We start from the raw sequence: 17,210 nt of genomic DNA, 5'->3' as shown, positions 1-17,210 counted from the left end.
TATGTCAAGATTTTGCTGTCCTGCTTTCTTGATTTGACGGTCAGTTGGATCAAAGTAATTGTACTAAAGGTAGATGTTGATATTGATATCAATCATTAAAACTCTTTCAAAATATTGGTACAGTAAATAGAAGTTTGTATGCAAATTTTTACTTCTGAAACTACATATTCGCCGAAGTGGTGGTCAGATATGTCAACATCTACGAAAGATTTCCAAAAATTCGAATGACTTGTATTGAGGGAAGACAACTTTTAATTGAATTCAAACTTAGTAAATATCTTACCCAATTCAAACCATTGATAGAAATATAACTAGAATGTAAAGAATGCGTAATTACAATATTCAACCATTTTATATTATACTATAGCTACATGCAGGTCTTACTGTACATTGTTACTCCACAGCCAAAGTTGAATCAAAATAATTGTAATATGTAGATATTAATATCAATCATTAAAACTTTCTCAAAATATTAATAGAGTAAATAGAAGTTTGTATGCAAAGTTTTACTTCTGAAACTACATATTTGCCAAAGTGGTGGTCAGATATGTCAACATTAGTCGACAGATTTCAAAAATTCGAATGACTAGTATTGGGGGAAGACAACTTTCAATTCAATTCAAACTTAGTAGATATCTTACCCAACACAAACAATCAATAGAAATATAACTAGAATGTAAGGAATGTGTTTATAATATTCAACCATTATATATTATACTATAGCTACACACAGGTCTTGCTGTACCACAGCCAGAGTTGAATCAAAATAATTGTAATATGTAGATATTAATATCAATCATTAAAACTTTTTCAAAATATTAATACAGTAATTAGAAGTTTGTATGCAAAGTTTTACTTCTGAAACTACATATTTGCCACAATGGTGGTCAGATATGTCAAAACCTATAGACAGATTTCAAAAATTCAAATGACTAGTATTAGGGAAGACAACTTTCAATTGAATTCAAACTTAGTATATATGCTACCCAATTCAAACCATTAATAGCAATATAACTAGAATGTAAAGAATGTATATTTACAATATTCAACCATTTTATATTATACTATAGCTGCTTACAGGTCTTGCCATACATTGTTGCTCCACTGCCAGAGTTGAATCAATGTAATTATATTATGTAGATATTAATATCAATTCTTAAAACTTTCTCAAAATATTAATACAGTAAATAGAAGTTTGTATGTAAAGTTTTACTTCTAAAACTACATATTTGCCAAAGTGGTGGTCAGATTGTCAACACCTGCCGACAGATTTCTAAATTCAAATGACTAGTATTGGAGGAAGACAACTTTCAATTGAATTCAAACTTAGTATATATGCTACCCAATTCAAACCATCAATAGAAATATAACTAGAATGTAAAGAATGTATATTTACAATATTCAACCATTTTATATTATACTATAGCTGCTTACAGGTCTTGCCATACATTGTTGCTCCACTGCCAGAGTTGAATCAATGTAATTATATTATGTAGATATTAATATCAATTCTTAAAACTTTCTCAAAATATTAATACAGTAAATAGAAGTTTGTATGTAAAGTTTTACTTCTAAAACTACATATTTGCCAAAGTGGTGGTCAGATTGTCAACACCTGCCGACAGATTTCTAAATTCAAATGACTAGTATTGGAGGAAGACAACTTTTAATTGAATTCAAACTTAGTATATATGCTACCCAATTCAAACCATCAATAGAAATATAACTACAATGTAAAGAATGCATATTTACAATATTCAACCATTCTATATTATACTATAGCTACATACAGGTTTTGCTGTACATTGTTGCTCCATTGCCAGAGTCGAATCAATATAATTATATTATGTAGATATTAATATCAATCATTAAAACTTTCTCAAAATATTATTACAGTAAATAGAAGTTTGTATGCAAAGTCTTACTTCTGAAACTATATATTTGCCAAAGTGGTGGTTGAATAGGTCAACACCTATCGACAGATTCCTAAAATTTGAATGACTAGTATTGGGGAAAGACAACTTTCAATTCAATTCAAGCTTAGTAAATACCTTACCCAACGCAAACAATCAATAGAAATATAACTAGAATATAGCCAACCATAGATACATTATTGTCTCTTTACAGCTATTAGATTAAAATAAATGTATTAATTAAATGTAGTTATTAATAGCAATTATTGAAACAGTTTAGAATATTAATTACCACAATCAATAGAAAATTGTTAATTAAACTGTACATTTGCAATGGTCAGATATCATACTGTATAACACAGTGTAGTGGGCTGACGTTCTGCTTATTATATATCTAATCAATTTCTTAAGTAAAATAAAAATTTGAAAATTAAATATTGAATATAAATTGTCAGGAACAATTTTTAAAAATCGACAATTGAAAATTCATTAACATCTGGGACGTGTTGATGTGTGAGAATATGAGGTCACAGAGGTGTCTCCATGTATGTCGATAGCTTCCTGTCATACTAAACATAGCAATTAATTGTCTAATTAATTACATGTTACTTTGCTGCTTGGAAAACGCAATCATTTATTAAATAGTTATAATGTAGTTATAAAAAATTAGTTCAAATGCAAGTATAAGGGACATCAGTGAATTATGTAGATGTTTATTAATTAATTAATTAATACTGTTCGTTTGCAGATTCATTTGCTTGATTTGTTCAAATATCAAATTTTAAATGTTTTTAGCTAGGTAAAGGCAATAGAGATTACAACCGTGAGTAAACCACGTAAACAAGATGTTCTTGAGGTCCTTATATCTCTAGCTACAGGGACAGACGTTGATGCCTAGACATGATGTCATCGTTGTCGATTCAAACTTTGCATGTTGAATCACGTGCCGATTCGACGCCATAGTCAGATGTATAGCCTCGACTTGCTTTCGGTGGTCCTGAAACAAGCGACGATAGATCACGTGACCTTCGCGCACGTGCGTGGTAAGGCTAGACTTTTAGTTGGGTATGTAAGTATAAAACATATTTTCCTCGACCTCACGTTAGGACCGACCTCATTAATTAAGTGTAGGACCGACCTCACTGACGTAGTCACCAACCTCATTGAGTGTGCAACCGACCTCATTGAGTAAGTCTACGACCGACCTCGCATGACGTCTAGCTAGGACCGACCGCATTTGACTTAGCGACCGACCTCATGACGTCTCGGACCGACCTCATGACGTTTAGGACCGACCTCATTGACGTAGTAACCGACCTCATTGAGTGTGCGACCGACCTAAGTAAATAGAAGTAATACCAGCGTAATTTTGACGCTGATTACACGCTATAGTCAATGTCTGTCGCAAGTACATTGTACACACGTGGTTACTTTGGACCGCCAGACCACTGTCGCAGCGTGTTCTTTGTGCGATGGACGCTCGTCAGCCGCAATACTGTGAATGGTACAGCGCTAGCGTCTTCGCTGACGCTCGTGTCGGCGTTCTTGTCAGCGTCCAGGACGCTCGTAGGACGCTGTGCCAGCGTCGTACTGTGAACCGGGCTTTAGCTAGATGAATGAAGTACAGTAATTACAACCAGAAAAAAGCGTTTGCTAGCCAAATATTGAAAAAGAAACCTGTAGCACGTACCTTGATGACTCTGGCTAGAAGGCTGTGATCAAAGTCTCTGAGTATAGTGTTTGGCAGAACTATATTACAGATCTTGGGTTAGTTTGCAGAATTTGCTAGACACTAAACGCAATACAATTTTTAGTATCTACCAAAGTAAACGGAGTCATATTTATTTCTCCTGGCTTGGAGTCAGTCCTATATTAAGCAGGGTTCTTGCTACAGCGTGGAAGCGTGGCGCAGCGCCACACTCCAGTAGGAGAGCGCCACGCTCAGAAACAGTAGCAAGAGTCTAAAGTTTTACAGCTAGGGAATGTATGAGAATTCCATACTACAGTGCTGAAAACCAATACGATAGTACTTAGTAAAGGTGACATTAGCCACAAATCCATGCTCTTACAAAAGAACGCGGGATAATAGCCTAGCTCCGTACGTACTTGCGGTAATTGCAGTCCCGGATGCGTTGCCATTGATAGTCCCGGATAACCTTCCCGTGACGCGGAAAGCGTACTGTAAGGTGGCGCGTGTGGCAAGACAGCCGAGTGAGCGTAACACAAAGGTCTGATTTATTGTGTGTGTCTACTTTTATAGAACCCAATGAATAGCGTGCTTTATCTTACCTAACGTGCACTACGCAATACAAAGTATCAATACACTACAGTACCTCTTGTGACAATTTCCGAGAAGTGTAGCACCTACAATCTACTCTAGACTAGTCATGGCTTCTTTCGAATTAACAACATCGGTCCGTGCACGTCAATCAACGCCTGACTAGCTAGACAGCCTTTCTGTAGTTTCGTCCATGAAACTTGCGCATGCGCAACCGATGAACATCGTTAAGAAGGGCTGAGTGGCGGCTGAAGTTGATTTCCTTGCCAGAGCACTTGAACGTATGCTACACGCAATAGGTATGACGTAAATATACCTCACTTAACATCGGCTCAACTGCGCATGCCCAAATTAGTCATGGACCCGCCCATCGCACCACACTCCCAAAAATCTCTAGCGAGAACTCTGATTTATTTAGTCTTATTTTGTCAAACAAGATCTGATGTTCACTGCAAAACGTCAATTAAAAGTTGCAAGCCGCAGCTTATTACGTTGGATCGTGTTATAGCACAGATACACAGACTTTGACAAATTTTGGTCAAGCACAGTGAAACTGTGGATCTAGATGAAGTGGTGCTGTTTGGAGAAAGGAGATTTGAGACTGCAGCTATTGATGAGGATTCTTACAGAACTCTTTGGGACATTGCTACATTTGAATGTGCTGTTTGATCAATCAAAAACCGTTTTATTATACCCTAACTATTCACCAACAATGCAAGCTACAAATAGATTAGATAACACGTTTTATTTAATTAATTAAGTGTTAATTGTTGCAGATGAAGGTATGCCGGACCACCAAATTTTACTTTCCACCGAGTCTGTGTCGTTTGTCTAGATGGCCGTATGCATGATAGATAGTGACCAAGCCTCACGGAAGCAAGTCCAAGTGTTACGGCCTAAAAACGTTCACAACAGGTTGATAGAAAGGGACGTATCGCTTAATTAATTAACACGCGCTCGTGACCGACACCGTCTGGTACTATACACCTCTACATGTACACCGGTTCCAGATCTCATTGACCAAACGTAACGTAATGCAACGTACCGGAAACAGCGTAACGTAACGTAACGTAACGTAACGTGACGTACATAATATTCACAGAGTAGTACAACGGCTAGTTTTTGCTTACCCTGACCTTTGGTCGCCTGACTCTCTTGGGATAGCGTGCCTGTTGGTTAGAGAAATCAAGTGCTGAATTGCTCCAACCCTCTATGCGCTTCGTTACGTCGAAATAGAACGGTATCCTAATTAAACGTAACGTAACGTAACCTAACGTTGCGAGACTCTACCCAGGTGACGTTACATTATGTTATGCTACGTTACGTTACGTTGGTCCTGTGAAGGGTATTGTGAACCTGCTCTTAGCCTCGCAAGCCAAGCCTGTAAGTTTCGACTCAAGCACCTCGTCTCACGTGCAAGCAGGCGAACAGCACGTGAGGTCGCACAGTGAGGCTACACAGAAGGTGTGCTCACACGTTGGTAAGCTCCGCCTACAACCGTCGGTGTTAGGCACGTCAGTACTAATAGTATCTTGTGCGCTCAGGCCGTTATCATATCACAGTACGTATACTGAGCGATGAAGACGTTGTTTGCGTTGTGTCTCTTTTTGGCCACGGTATCCCACGTAAGTGCGACGCCATCAAACTCAAGTGCAGCATCTAAGCGTTGTACTAGGCGATTTGTGGAGTTGCCTGGCCAGCCATCTTGGAATATGTGAGAAATGCGTTTTGCCTTTATTGCTCACAATCTCTCATCTCTCATCTCTTGTGTAATAGTTTTCGAAAATGTAAAGCAGGCCTTCTAGATTGGCACTACCCCGGTATGCCTCCAAATAGGAGCATCGATGTCACTATTAGGCTGGTGAAACCTAGATGGGCGTGTCAGCGTGTCTGTTTCAAAGTACCTATTGGTGGAGCGTCCATGACAATGAAGAGCAACGACGAAATGATCTTTAATGATACCTTTCAATCGTCTGTAAAATTGGGGAGCAAAGCACCAATGCCTGAACCGAAGTGTGTGGAATCACGTGAAGATCTTAAGGTGGCCATTCATGGTAATCAAGACTTGAACGCCTACTTGTGGTCTATGTCGTTTGTGGCTGCGCCCTGTGGTAAGTGGTGAGGATCTTGGATTTTGTTTGTGGTAACTGTTGGTGTTAGCTACGTGTGGGAAGTGTGATAATGTATTTTTCCGTTTGGGAGGCCCATAGCTTGTAACCTAGTGTCATCACAACTTTCCTGGATTTATCGACCACCATGCACGTACGTACATAAAATGTGGTGCAGCCTTAGATTTTAGTGGACCGCCACACAACTTTTACTTGGTGTGATTAAATTTACTTACAGTAATTTTAATGGAAATTTTATGTAAAATGGTTGAAAAGTTTTAATAAATGAGGCTCTGAGCATGGTGCTGTAGAGGCGTAATAAGAGCAAGAACACAGCATTGTGGTTGTTTCATGTTTCCTGTATTATTGGTATACTTACATCAATCTATCACTGAGTGTCTGTATCTATCTACTTAGATAAAATGTAGTGAAGGGTCACATAATAGGCCAAACGTTTACTTGATATAGATGTGACACATTGACTATATGTTTTTGTTACTGCTCTGAAAGGGTTCTGTGAAGCTGACTTGTAGGGCTTTGTATTGGTTGGGTTGATCCAGCACTATTTATTGTAGAAGGTAGTTGATCAATGAAATTACTCTAAGGATGAATATTAATCTGGCATGTTCTGTTGCTGAGTGACAATTAATTTAGAGTATTCAGAAGACACAATGTCGTTAACAGCTGGTCATTGTCAACTATAGTAACGAAAGACCAGATATTGGGAGTCGATGTTTTTATGGGTATATTTTAGTGCGTGCACATACATAATATTGTTGTATTACAGTAATTCTGTTTTCGGAGAAAGTTGTGATGTCAGTCACTGCTGGAATTTAGTATGTGTTTATTTACTGTGAGTGTGTGTTATCAATCGCAGTGTTCTCGCCAGTACTGTCAGTACCATCAAAATGATGGTTGGGAGAGGGAAGGGACGTTTAGAGTGGGGAAAACAGCATTTATTGACAGTTGGGACAGGAATGGAAGTCTTAGCATGCATAGTGTGGGATCACGGATCTAAAGACATTAGTGGATCTAAAGACATTAGTGGTTTTGATGGTTGCTGCTGAACAATACAAATTCTCACATCTGGTAATCTTTTTGGGAGTGCATGGTCTCCTTGTTGGTGTTTGAGGTGAGTTCCTGTTGACCTTCTAGACAAGAAGTGCTAATCAGTGACTGTGGTTGCAGCAGGCGTTCTACTAATTACCATTTATCTTCAATCTTATGTTTTGTAATGTACACCCTTACTCTTTTAGGTCAGCTCATAATTCCAGTTTTAAGTCAACTTGTTGTTGTAATAATCTACTGTATTATCTGTCTGTCTGTCTGTCTTATGTTGCATTTGATTCTAATACAACTAGAGAACAGATAAAGTAATTTTATGATGTCATTCCAAATATGTCAACATCAAACATTTAATGACGTCATATTGATGGTGGGCAAAAAATCCTGCCTAGAACACTGAATCGGATATGTGATGCAAGGACTTACATTACTATGCTCAGGGATTGTATTCCTATTTTTGTGTGGGAGGTATTGCTAACATGAACAGAAATTGATATAGGTGGGTTTTCTTCTTGTAGAAGGCTGTGAGCGATGCTCTGTGGAAGCTTTAACAACTTTGTATCGTCGATCTTTATTTGGTTAGCAATCTCTTTTGTACTTTTTCTGTTTTTGAAACCAAATTCTGTTTAGTTGTCGTGGTAACAGTAAATGATGTTGAAAGTGTTAGTGGTGGTGGGTTTAATGTTTCGTTCAAGTTGAAGAAATATTTGCTTCGGCCAAATGGAAAAGGAAACGGTCTTGTTGCAGCAATCAGTTCTGTTATCAAGGCTGGTCGTGTCTCTACTGACTCTTGTAGTAAAGTCTTGAGAAATGGCAAGAAATATGGTCTTCTTTACTCACCTGCTGCTGACTTGGAATACACATTTTGTCCCATCAAAAACATTCAGAAAGTGAGGCGTGCACTGAAACTGGAAAGTCAGAAAGTTCCAGAAGTAACAATCACTGCTCTCGGTTGAGCTTGTAATAAAAAATCTACTTGAGTATTAACAGTTTTGGCTGTGGAGTGTGCTGAATTTCTGTTGCTTGTAGAGTACGTGACATTTCGACACTTGCGTATATTGTGATTGCTTGTTAGTGTATGAGTAAATTGAGTGAGTGTGAATTGTTTGAACAAAACGTTTTCTCACATTCAACTTTGGCTGCATCTATATGCACTTACACATAACTACACTGGGTTTGTGTAATATAAAGATAAATCAGTTGAAATTTTGTGATACACAAACATTGGCAAACCAGAAACAGCACAAACAGAGGTGTTGCATTGACAATTAAGGATGATGGAAATGGAAGAAAAATTAAGACACGATGATGTTGTATAAAGCTGCTTTATGGTTCAGAGCATTAATTAATTAAACGCGTTTAAAGCGTTTAGCGATTGTCTGCCAACACCCCAAGAGGCATGCAAAGGTTTGAATGCTCTCCCTGGTATACTATAGCTAGATCACAGTTGTATATTCAATTTATTTAAACACAAACCTCTTTTTGACTTTGACTGCAGCTGGAACTCTGAATCAACGATTTGGTATATACCATAGCAACCAAATTTATCTCTCCGACTTCTAATTCTAAACTCTTACAATGCAAACGTTCCTAGGGTGTAGTCTGTCATTTTCTAGTAAGACATACTTGCATCTTTCTGTGTTCGATCTTTTGTGAATGATTGACAGCAAGAATGCTGCTTATAAACGATACTCTAGTTATAGCAGTTAGGTAATCAATTAAAGGAAGAAGCACTATGGCTGCTAACTTAATATTTAAGGTGGTACATGGATGCATGTGACACAAGGTCACGTGGAAGACACCATGGACACCACATGCCATAGGACGTGTTTAATTAGCTAAACAGTCTGTGTTGTGTTGTTGACATAGCAACATTAATCATTTATGCGTTATTGCACACTTAGATAATTGGCGGCATTCATTCTTGTGACAATGAGCGCATGCGCAGTAGGCGTAACGAGTCCAGTTGGTCGGTGGATAATGTTGAACACGCTTGCGCAGTATCCAGGACACTGCTGCCTTGTTGTGGTTTTTATTAATGACGTCATAGTTTGAACCGAATTTAAATTTCACGATAGTAAGCTCCGCCTATGACTGTGGGTGCTCTAATAATCTTGTGCGCTCAAGTGAATATTATTTCACACTAGTGAGCGATGAAGACGACTAGTGCGTTGTGTCTGTTTTTTGCGACGATAGCTATAGTCTACGCAAGTGCTGCTAAAGCGCGTTGTACTAGGCGAAATCCGTTTCCTGGTGATAGCAATCCATCATGGACTATGTGAGACTAGCCTTTACTCTTCTTTGTTCACAATCTCTCATCTCTCATTTCGTGTATATTAGTTTTCAAAAATGTAAAGCAGGTCGTCTAGATTGGTTCTACCCTGGTATGCCTCCAAACGAGAGCATCGATGTCACTTTCAAGCTGGCAAGACCTAGATGGGCGTGTCAACGTGTCTGTTTCAAAGTACCGATTGGTGGAGCGTCCATGACAAAGAAGCCCGACGACGAAATTGTCTTTAATGAGACCTTCCGAACGTCTCTACGATTGGGGAGCAAGGGACCAATGCCTGAACCGAAATGTCTGGAATCAAGTGGAGACCTTTGGGTGGCCATTCATGGTAATCAAGACGTGAACGCCTACTGGTGGTATACGACCTTTGCGGTTTTGCCTTGTGGTAAGTGGTGAGGATCTTGGATTTTGTTTCTGGAGGCTGTGGGTGCTCCGTGTGGGTGGTGATAATTTAATTATAATTGAGGAGTAGAGAGACCAATAGCTTGTAATTTAGTGCTGTCCTAACTCTCTCTCCCTGGGATATAAGTTATGCTATACATTAAAATTTACAATGTGGTGCAGTGTTAATTAAATTATACAAGTTTTAGTGAACCGTTACACAACTATATAATTAAACTTGTATTGCTACTTGCAGTAATTTCAATGGAAATTGTATGTAAGGGACCCACCTATTGAAATCAACATAGTTACGTTCTTTTTCATTTGGTAAGCATATCTGGAGAATTCGAGTGACAATAAGCCAAGCGTGAGGAAGTAGTAGGCAAACAAACAAACAGGGTCTTGTTTTCATATATATATATATATATATATATATATATATATATATATATATATATATATATATATATATATATATATGTCTTGTCTCAAACTTTTCAGAGAGTATTCTTCCTGAAAGCCAATGTGGTTTTCGTTCTGGTCGTGGTACGTCCGACATGATCTTTTCAGCCAGGCAGCTTCAAGAAAAGTGTCGCGAACAGCACATGGATCTATTTATGGTCTTTATTGACTTGGTCAAAGCGTTTGACTCGGTTGATAGAACTGGCTTATGGAAAGTCCTTTTGAGGCTTGGCTGCCCGGTAAAGATTGTGAATCTAATCAAAGCCTTTCATACTGGTATGATGGCTTGTGTTGTCGAGGATGGGTCAAAGTCAGAAATGTTTGCAGTAAACAACGGAGTGAAACAGGGCTGCGTTCTAGCACCTACTCTTTTTAGCATTTTGTTTTCCGTGGTTTTAAATGATGCCTTCAAGAACATCCGAGAGGGTGTTCGAGTTGAGTTTAGAACTACTGGAGGTGTATTCAATCTCAGGCGCTTACAAGCCAAAACAAAGGTTTCTAAGAGTCTACTTAGAGAACTCTTGTTTGCTGGCGATTGCGCATTAGTTGGTCACACATATGAAGACATTCAACACATTGTCAACTGTTTAGACAGATCAACTAAACGTTTTGGCTTGAGTATCAGCTTGAAAAAGACAGAAGTGCTTTTTCAACCACGTCCAGGCTCAAACTATAACCCTCCTCCAGTCATGATTGGTGATCACCCATTGTCTTATGTCAGCAATTTCAAGTATTTGGGTAGTTTCCTTTCAAATAATGCAACTGTTGATGCAGATGTCTCTCATAGGATATCAAAGGCCAGTGCTGCTTTTGGTAAATTGTACAACAGACTCTGGCAAAGGCATGAAATCAAACTGACCGCGAAGGTTGCAGTTTACAAAGCAGTAGTCTTATCAGTTCTATTGTACGGATGCGAGTCATGGACCCTTCTTCGTCGTAACCTCAAAAGTTTGGAGAGTTTTCATCTGCGATGTCTTCGCCGCATATGTGGAATCCAGTGGACTGACTATATACCCAACACAGAAGTGTTATCTCGTTGTAACATCAGTGGCATTGAATCTTTTGTTATGAAATGCCAATTTCGCTGGGCTGGTCACGTGTCTCGAATGCCTAATGATAGAATTCCCAAACAACTCCTTTTTGGTCAACTGGAACAGGGCCATCGTCATCAAGGTGGTCCTAAATTACGTTATAAAGATTCTATCAAGGCTAATATGAAATCTTGTGGGATTGACTTCCTGCAGTTTGAGAAACTATCCAGTGATAGAACAAACTGGAGATCTCTCTGCCATTCATCACTCCAACAGTTTGAAGAAAATCGTACTAGACATCTTCAAGCTCAACGTCAGAAACGGAAAGAACAAATTGTTCCTACCAACAAGTCATTTGTTTGTCAATCTTGTGGAAAGGAATGCCGTTCAAAAGCAGGTGTTAAATCCCACCAGAGACACAGAGGACACTAAAGAGAGTCATCACTGTTATCAGTGGACATGCCATCATCATCATCATCATATATATATATATATATATATATATATATATATATATATATATATATATATATATATATATAATATATATGTATAGATTATTGAAAAGTGTTTGAGGCTAATTGTTTGTCTGAGCATGGTGCTAGTAGGGAAATAATAACACAGCATTAGTTGTGGATTTTCAATTTGCTGATTTTGAAAACACATGGATCAGTCAAACGTTAATAGGATGCATGTATAGCTTTCTAGTAGCATAAAAAGCAGCTGAGGGTCACATAATGGTTAAGCCTATTACTATATGTCCATTACTGCTTTGAAAAGGTTATGTGAAGCCGACATTTTGGGCTGCTTTCTATGGTAGTTGAAATATTTATAGATATGGATGAGTATTGATCTGACATGTTCTGTTGCCGCGTGAAACTTTATTGATATGAGTGCCACCCATAGGGTTTTCTTCTTGCAGTCCTGTGAGTGATGCTTTGTGAAAGCTCTAGCAACTTTGTATCAGTTGATCTTTATTTGGTTAGCGATATCTCTTGTGCCTTTCTTGTTCTTGAAACCAAATTCTTTTAGTTGTCATGGTAACAGTAATTAAATAATGTTGAAAGTGTTAGCAGTAGTGCACGGGTCTCTAGTGTTTCATTAAAGTCGAGGAAATACTTGCTTCGGGCAAAAAAGGGAAACAGTCTTGTTGCAGCAATCAGCTGTCATCAAGGCTTGTCTTGTCTCTACTGACTATTGCAGTAAAGTCTTGAGAAATGGCAAGAACTATATGGTCTCCTTTACTTTCCTGCCCCTGCATGACTCGGAATACACATTTTTGTCACATCAAAACGTTTAGAAATTGAGCTGTGCACTGAAATTGGAAAGCCAGCAAATTCCAGGAGTAACAATTACTGCTGGATCTTGATTGATGTGCTGAATTCCTGCTGTTTGTAGAGTGACATTTCATCATATTGTAATTTCTTTGTTAGTATAGTGGGTGTATGAATAAATCAGGATTGAGTCATTGTGAATGGTGTAAACATAACTTTTTCTTGCATTTAGCTTTAGCTGCGCCACGTTTATGAACTTATACATAACTGCAGGCCTGTATAATAGATGAGTCAATTAAAATTTTGTGATACACAAAAATTGGCAGACCAGAAACATTTGGGTTTGAATTTTCTACTTATTTTATATACAGGACTGGTAGAAGAGCCAGCAAAGTAGTCATCTGTTCTAAAGATTATGCATGTTACACTTAAGTTAGGAAAGAATGGTATTTTGATAAATGTTTACACAAGGGTAAATGTAAAATTACCTTTGCATGTTTATTTCATTTCAGTGGGCAATGTGAAGTGCTAACCTGTGTGTCTGACAATTATCTGCCTTAATTGTCGTCCAGAAGTTAATTAGTTGACGCTGACAGCCTGTAGATTGTGGAAGGCTCTATATCCAATATGCAGTTTACTAAAGTGATAGTAGCTAGTCGATCTGCAAATGTGCATACGTCATCGTCACTAGAAGGTTTTGACTAGTTCTATAGTGTATGGTAGTGGTATAGTTCCGTTTCTTGGAATTGGAAGCAACATTGATCCAGATTTGTTATACTTCCGTGCCATTCAGTTCTGGCTATAGAGCCACCTCGGGTCTACGTCAGTTCTACTTGTACTGTCTATTGACATTAAATCATCATTTTGTGGTTGCAAACATATAATTTTGCTCTATGAGACATATAGCTGCTGAAAGACATTGAACAAGTGTTTCGTTTGAGAAATTGTATGTGGTTTGATATAGTGAATTGATTTACTGTTTTACGTACGTACCGTTCACAGGCAAATCTGTTTCCTGGTTTAACTTAAAGTCACCTCTTCTTTTATTCGAATAATATTTTATCATTGAACCACAAAGGTGATATCGAGATTATTGACTTTGCAATTCTTTCATAGAAATACCAACTTGTAGCAGTGGTCTTCCAGTATGAAATTTCACAACATCTGTAGCAACTGAAGATTGAGATAATTCAGAGTAAAATTGTGTAATTGTTGAAGTGAGTCTGCATCATTTCTTAGTACCCAGAACAATACAGTTCCTCTGCGGCTACACAGTTTCCTCTGCTGCCACTGCTTGCCAGGTACCAAGTGTGGGAGGCGAAGGTGATTGACCGCATGTGTAGGGGTAGTACTGTCGCAATCAAATGTGCTAAACGGTGCCAGAACACTATATAACGGTGGACGCACTTTACCTCCAGGCATTCGAGTCTTTAGGGTCTAAGACAAGATAGGCATATGGCTGCTCTGGGTTTTCTCCTCGTTATCGCGGTTGTGGCTGTAAGTCTGGCACGTGAGAGTCTGACAAGCGATCCCTGCTCAAGAGTCATTGGAGCTGACACTCCGTAAGCGACCATGAAATTGTAGTCCTGTGCTTTGTAGAAAAAAATCTATTACAACTTTTATAGTTCTCCCAAGGAGCTCAATCAGACTTTCAGATCGTGCCGCACCGGCTCAGTGAGTTGGAACTTCCCTCTCGACACTTTGAACGTGACAATCCGAAGGCCGAGACGGTGGTGGCCGTGCATGCGACTGTGTTTCAAAGTGCCGTTTTACGGAGCACAGATGACAGTGCGCGAAACTGGCGAAACTGTCTTCAAGGAAACGTTTACGACGACGGGTAGTCTCGGCAGTCTCCTTCCTGCTCCTAAACCCAGATGCCTCGAGACCACAGCTAGCCAGTTCGGCGCCACAATTCATGCGAATCCGGACCTTAATGCCTACGTGTGGAAAACCTCGTTTGTAGCAAGTCCGTGCAGTAAGTTAATTGTCCAGTAAAGTTAATTAGTTGTGTCGTGTCTTTGCACGTGATGTTGACACCTACGACCCGGTGTTCAAAATTGCGCAACTCCGTGATTTGTTGTTGATGTAGATGTCAAATAAGAAAGCAATTAGTAAATTGTCGGGGTTTAGCAATTGTATTTTAATTAATAGGGTAGACTACAATACGTCGCTCATGGCATGTGCATACAGCTGAGTGGCCATGCATCTCTGAAGGCTACAGGTAGTCTGCTTTTTACCGGTCGAGTTAGGAGAGATTACACGACGTTGCACCTCTAGTGGATTATGTAATAACTTGCTTGGTTGAGATAGTGTAGGCGGGAAGGGTCTGTCTATGCGAGACTCTATGCAAGTGATTGCATTGGTCTTACCTCAGGCTTGGAAATGTTTATCTAATCTGATTGCCTGCAGCATGTAAAATCACTAACTAAAAGAAGAGTTTCTCCACTACGCTCATATGCACGTTGTATTGCGACATTTTGTAGTAAGTTAGTCCAGCGTCGGTACTATAGCGCTCAGACTTTGTGTCTCGGTTTATAGCTGAGTGTGAAAGGTGTCAAGGCGAAGCACTCGTTGAGTTGTACCGTCGTTCATCATACGGTAAGTGCCCGGCCGCACAACATCGACACATCACTGCATGTGTGTGTTGCGTATACACACACACGCACATACACACGCACACAGACACACACACACAGACACACACACACAGACACACACACACAGCACACACACACACACACACACACACACACACACACACACACACACACACACACACACACACACAGACACACAGACACACAGACACACAGACACACAGACACAGACACACACACACACACACACACACACACACACACACACACACACACACACACACACACACACACACACACACACACACACACGCATTTAGACATTGACTTCTATCTTGTCTGTCCTGTATACTAGCTGCCATAGTCAAAGTGACTAACGTTCTAAGAACGGATGATGTAGTGAAAGTCAGTTTCACGCTGAATAAATATTTCTCTCGTGGAAAGGGTCGCGGCTCCATTACGAATGATTCCATGCTGGTTACTACCGACACGTGCAATAAGATGTTGAGAAGTGGAAAAAAATATGGTCTTCTTTACTCGCCAAGTGATGATTCACAGTACACATTTTGTGATGTTCGTCGTGTCAGAACTGTAGTTAGAACGATCAAACCAACCAAAGCGCCAATTCAACCAACTACAGAAGTTTCTACTGCAAAGGCTACAACTGAGTCTGAAGTCACAACTACATCTAGTACAAACTTGGAAGCAACTGCAACAGCCACGGTTGTTGAAGAGAATACGACAGATCCCTCTTCGGAATTCGAGACTACTACTACTACGACTCGAATTCCTTCTGTTGTAATTGAGACGTCTGGCTAGAGTTCTGATTGCAGAAAAGACATTGATAAGACTCGATTGTGTACTATGCATGCGGAGATTTTACATTCAGAATTGTGTTTGCTTAAGCTTTTTGTAGATCTATAGATGACTTCAAAAATTTGTTCAGAATTTACTTGACTGAGACTTCTGGATAGAGCTTGCACAATTATTCCCTAAATCATTTCATTGCTAAATCAAGTGAAGTTCTATTTTGTCGTGTTGTTGCCTTTCTCTACTTTTAGACTACTTGTAGACAAATTTTACGAATTGCATTTCCCATACTCGCGAATGTAAATTTTTAGCACACTTCGAACGTCAGTTTCCACAGTACCACTGGTGAGCATATTTTTCGAATCCGAAAAATAACGAAATGCATGTTTGAACGACGGTCGTCGCGTATTGAGAGGATAATGTAGGCAACGACTCTTTGTACTTCTACCCTTTGCTGTCCTATAGTCTCCGATCCTTTGTAGTCTCCGACCGTCTGCTGTCCTTGCTATAGTCTCCGACGCTCGACTTTGTGGGAGGCCTATCTACCCTCATCGGCAATCTTGTGGAATAGGGAATGGCAGCATTGCGCGCCGTCTACCAAATTCGTGTCCTGTATATAGGTGGACAGGGCATACTGTAGGGTGCGAAGCTCTCGAGACACGAGGATCGAAGGCCAAACGAACACACACTTGTATTTGCATTACACTACCGGAAGTGGGAGGTGCTAATTTCTCTACAGACGTCCCCTTCTGAGGGTTACATGTTCTCATGTACCGCTAAAACAAAACACAAGTGTAGTGGACTAGGTAAAACATAAGAAAAACAGATCAGCTAAGCAAATCTAAGTAACGTAAGAGTTCTAATCGGAATCTTGATACCGACGCTGTAGTACGAACAGGACGAGGTCTATCCACAGCTGGAGTATGAGAAGCATCTGTCTCTCGATCAGAATCAGTAGAAAACAATCGGTACCGGATAAGACGAGAGAGAAATAGGAAGTT

The 17,210-nt window shown here is 39.4% G+C and overlaps 2 protein-coding genes across 3 annotated transcripts; both read left to right on the top strand.

Annotated features, from left to right (window-relative positions):
* Nucleotides 1-5,567: 5,567 nt before the first annotated feature.
* Nucleotides 5,568-8,480, top strand: LOC134177195 (uncharacterized). Its single transcript, XM_062643950.1, has 5 exons — nucleotides 5,568-5,671; nucleotides 5,736-5,905; nucleotides 5,968-6,302; nucleotides 7,883-7,942; nucleotides 7,995-8,480. The coding sequence occupies exons 2-5, from the start codon at nucleotides 5,769-5,771 to the stop codon at nucleotides 8,318-8,320; spliced, it is 858 nt and encodes a 285-aa protein (XP_062499934.1). The 5' UTR covers nucleotides 5,568-5,671; nucleotides 5,736-5,768; the 3' UTR covers nucleotides 8,321-8,480.
* A 1,004-nt stretch (nucleotides 8,481-9,484) lies between these two features.
* LOC134176923 (uncharacterized) lies at nucleotides 9,485-16,421 on the top strand. 2 transcript variants are annotated; one of them, XM_062643605.1, is made up of 4 exons: nucleotides 9,485-9,642; nucleotides 9,705-10,039; nucleotides 15,341-15,400; nucleotides 15,755-16,421. In XM_062643605.1, exons 1-4 carry the CDS (start codon nucleotides 9,518-9,520, stop codon nucleotides 16,216-16,218), a joined length of 984 nt encoding a protein of 327 aa, XP_062499589.1. In that variant the 5' UTR covers nucleotides 9,485-9,517; the 3' UTR covers nucleotides 16,219-16,421. The 2 variants fall into 2 exon arrangements, with proteins under 2 accessions (XP_062499589.1, XP_062499590.1); XM_062643606.1 differs by lacking the exons at nucleotides 9,485-9,642; nucleotides 9,705-10,039 and adding exons at nucleotides 14,155-14,364; nucleotides 14,428-14,777.
* Nucleotides 16,422-17,210: the final 789 nt, after the last annotated feature.

The sequence above is a fragment of the Corticium candelabrum genome, chromosome 3 (assembly GCF_963422355.1).
Source record: "Corticium candelabrum chromosome 3, ooCorCand1.1, whole genome shotgun sequence".
In the NCBI taxonomy this organism is placed as follows: Eukaryota; Metazoa; Porifera; class Homoscleromorpha; order Homosclerophorida; family Plakinidae; genus Corticium; species Corticium candelabrum.
Note: the sequence above shows the minus strand (reverse complement) of the source record. Positions and strands in the feature narration are given on the sequence as shown.

Bases quoted from the DNA above. Each gene is read 5' to 3' on its own strand.
- LOC134177195 (XM_062643950.1), top strand. From the start codon at position 5,769: ATGAAGACGTTGTTTGCGTTGTGTCTCTTTTTGGCCACGGTATCCCAC. The intron at 5,906-5,967 runs GTGAGAAATGCG...CTTGTGTAATAG, and splicing joins GGCCAGCCATCTTGGAATAT to TTTTCGAAAATGTAAAGCAG. The intron at 6,303-7,882 runs GTAAGTGGTGAG...TTCTTCTTGTAG, and splicing joins GTTTGTGGCTGCGCCCTGTG to AAGGCTGTGAGCGATGCTCT.
- LOC134176923 (XM_062643605.1), top strand. From the start codon at position 9,518: ATGAAGACGACTAGTGCGTTGTGTCTGTTTTTTGCGACGATAGCTATA. The intron at 10,040-15,340 runs GTAAGTGGTGAG...CTCGGTTTATAG, and splicing joins CTTTGCGGTTTTGCCTTGTG to CTGAGTGTGAAAGGTGTCAA. The intron at 15,401-15,754 runs GTAAGTGCCCGG...CCTGTATACTAG, and splicing joins GTACCGTCGTTCATCATACG to CTGCCATAGTCAAAGTGACT.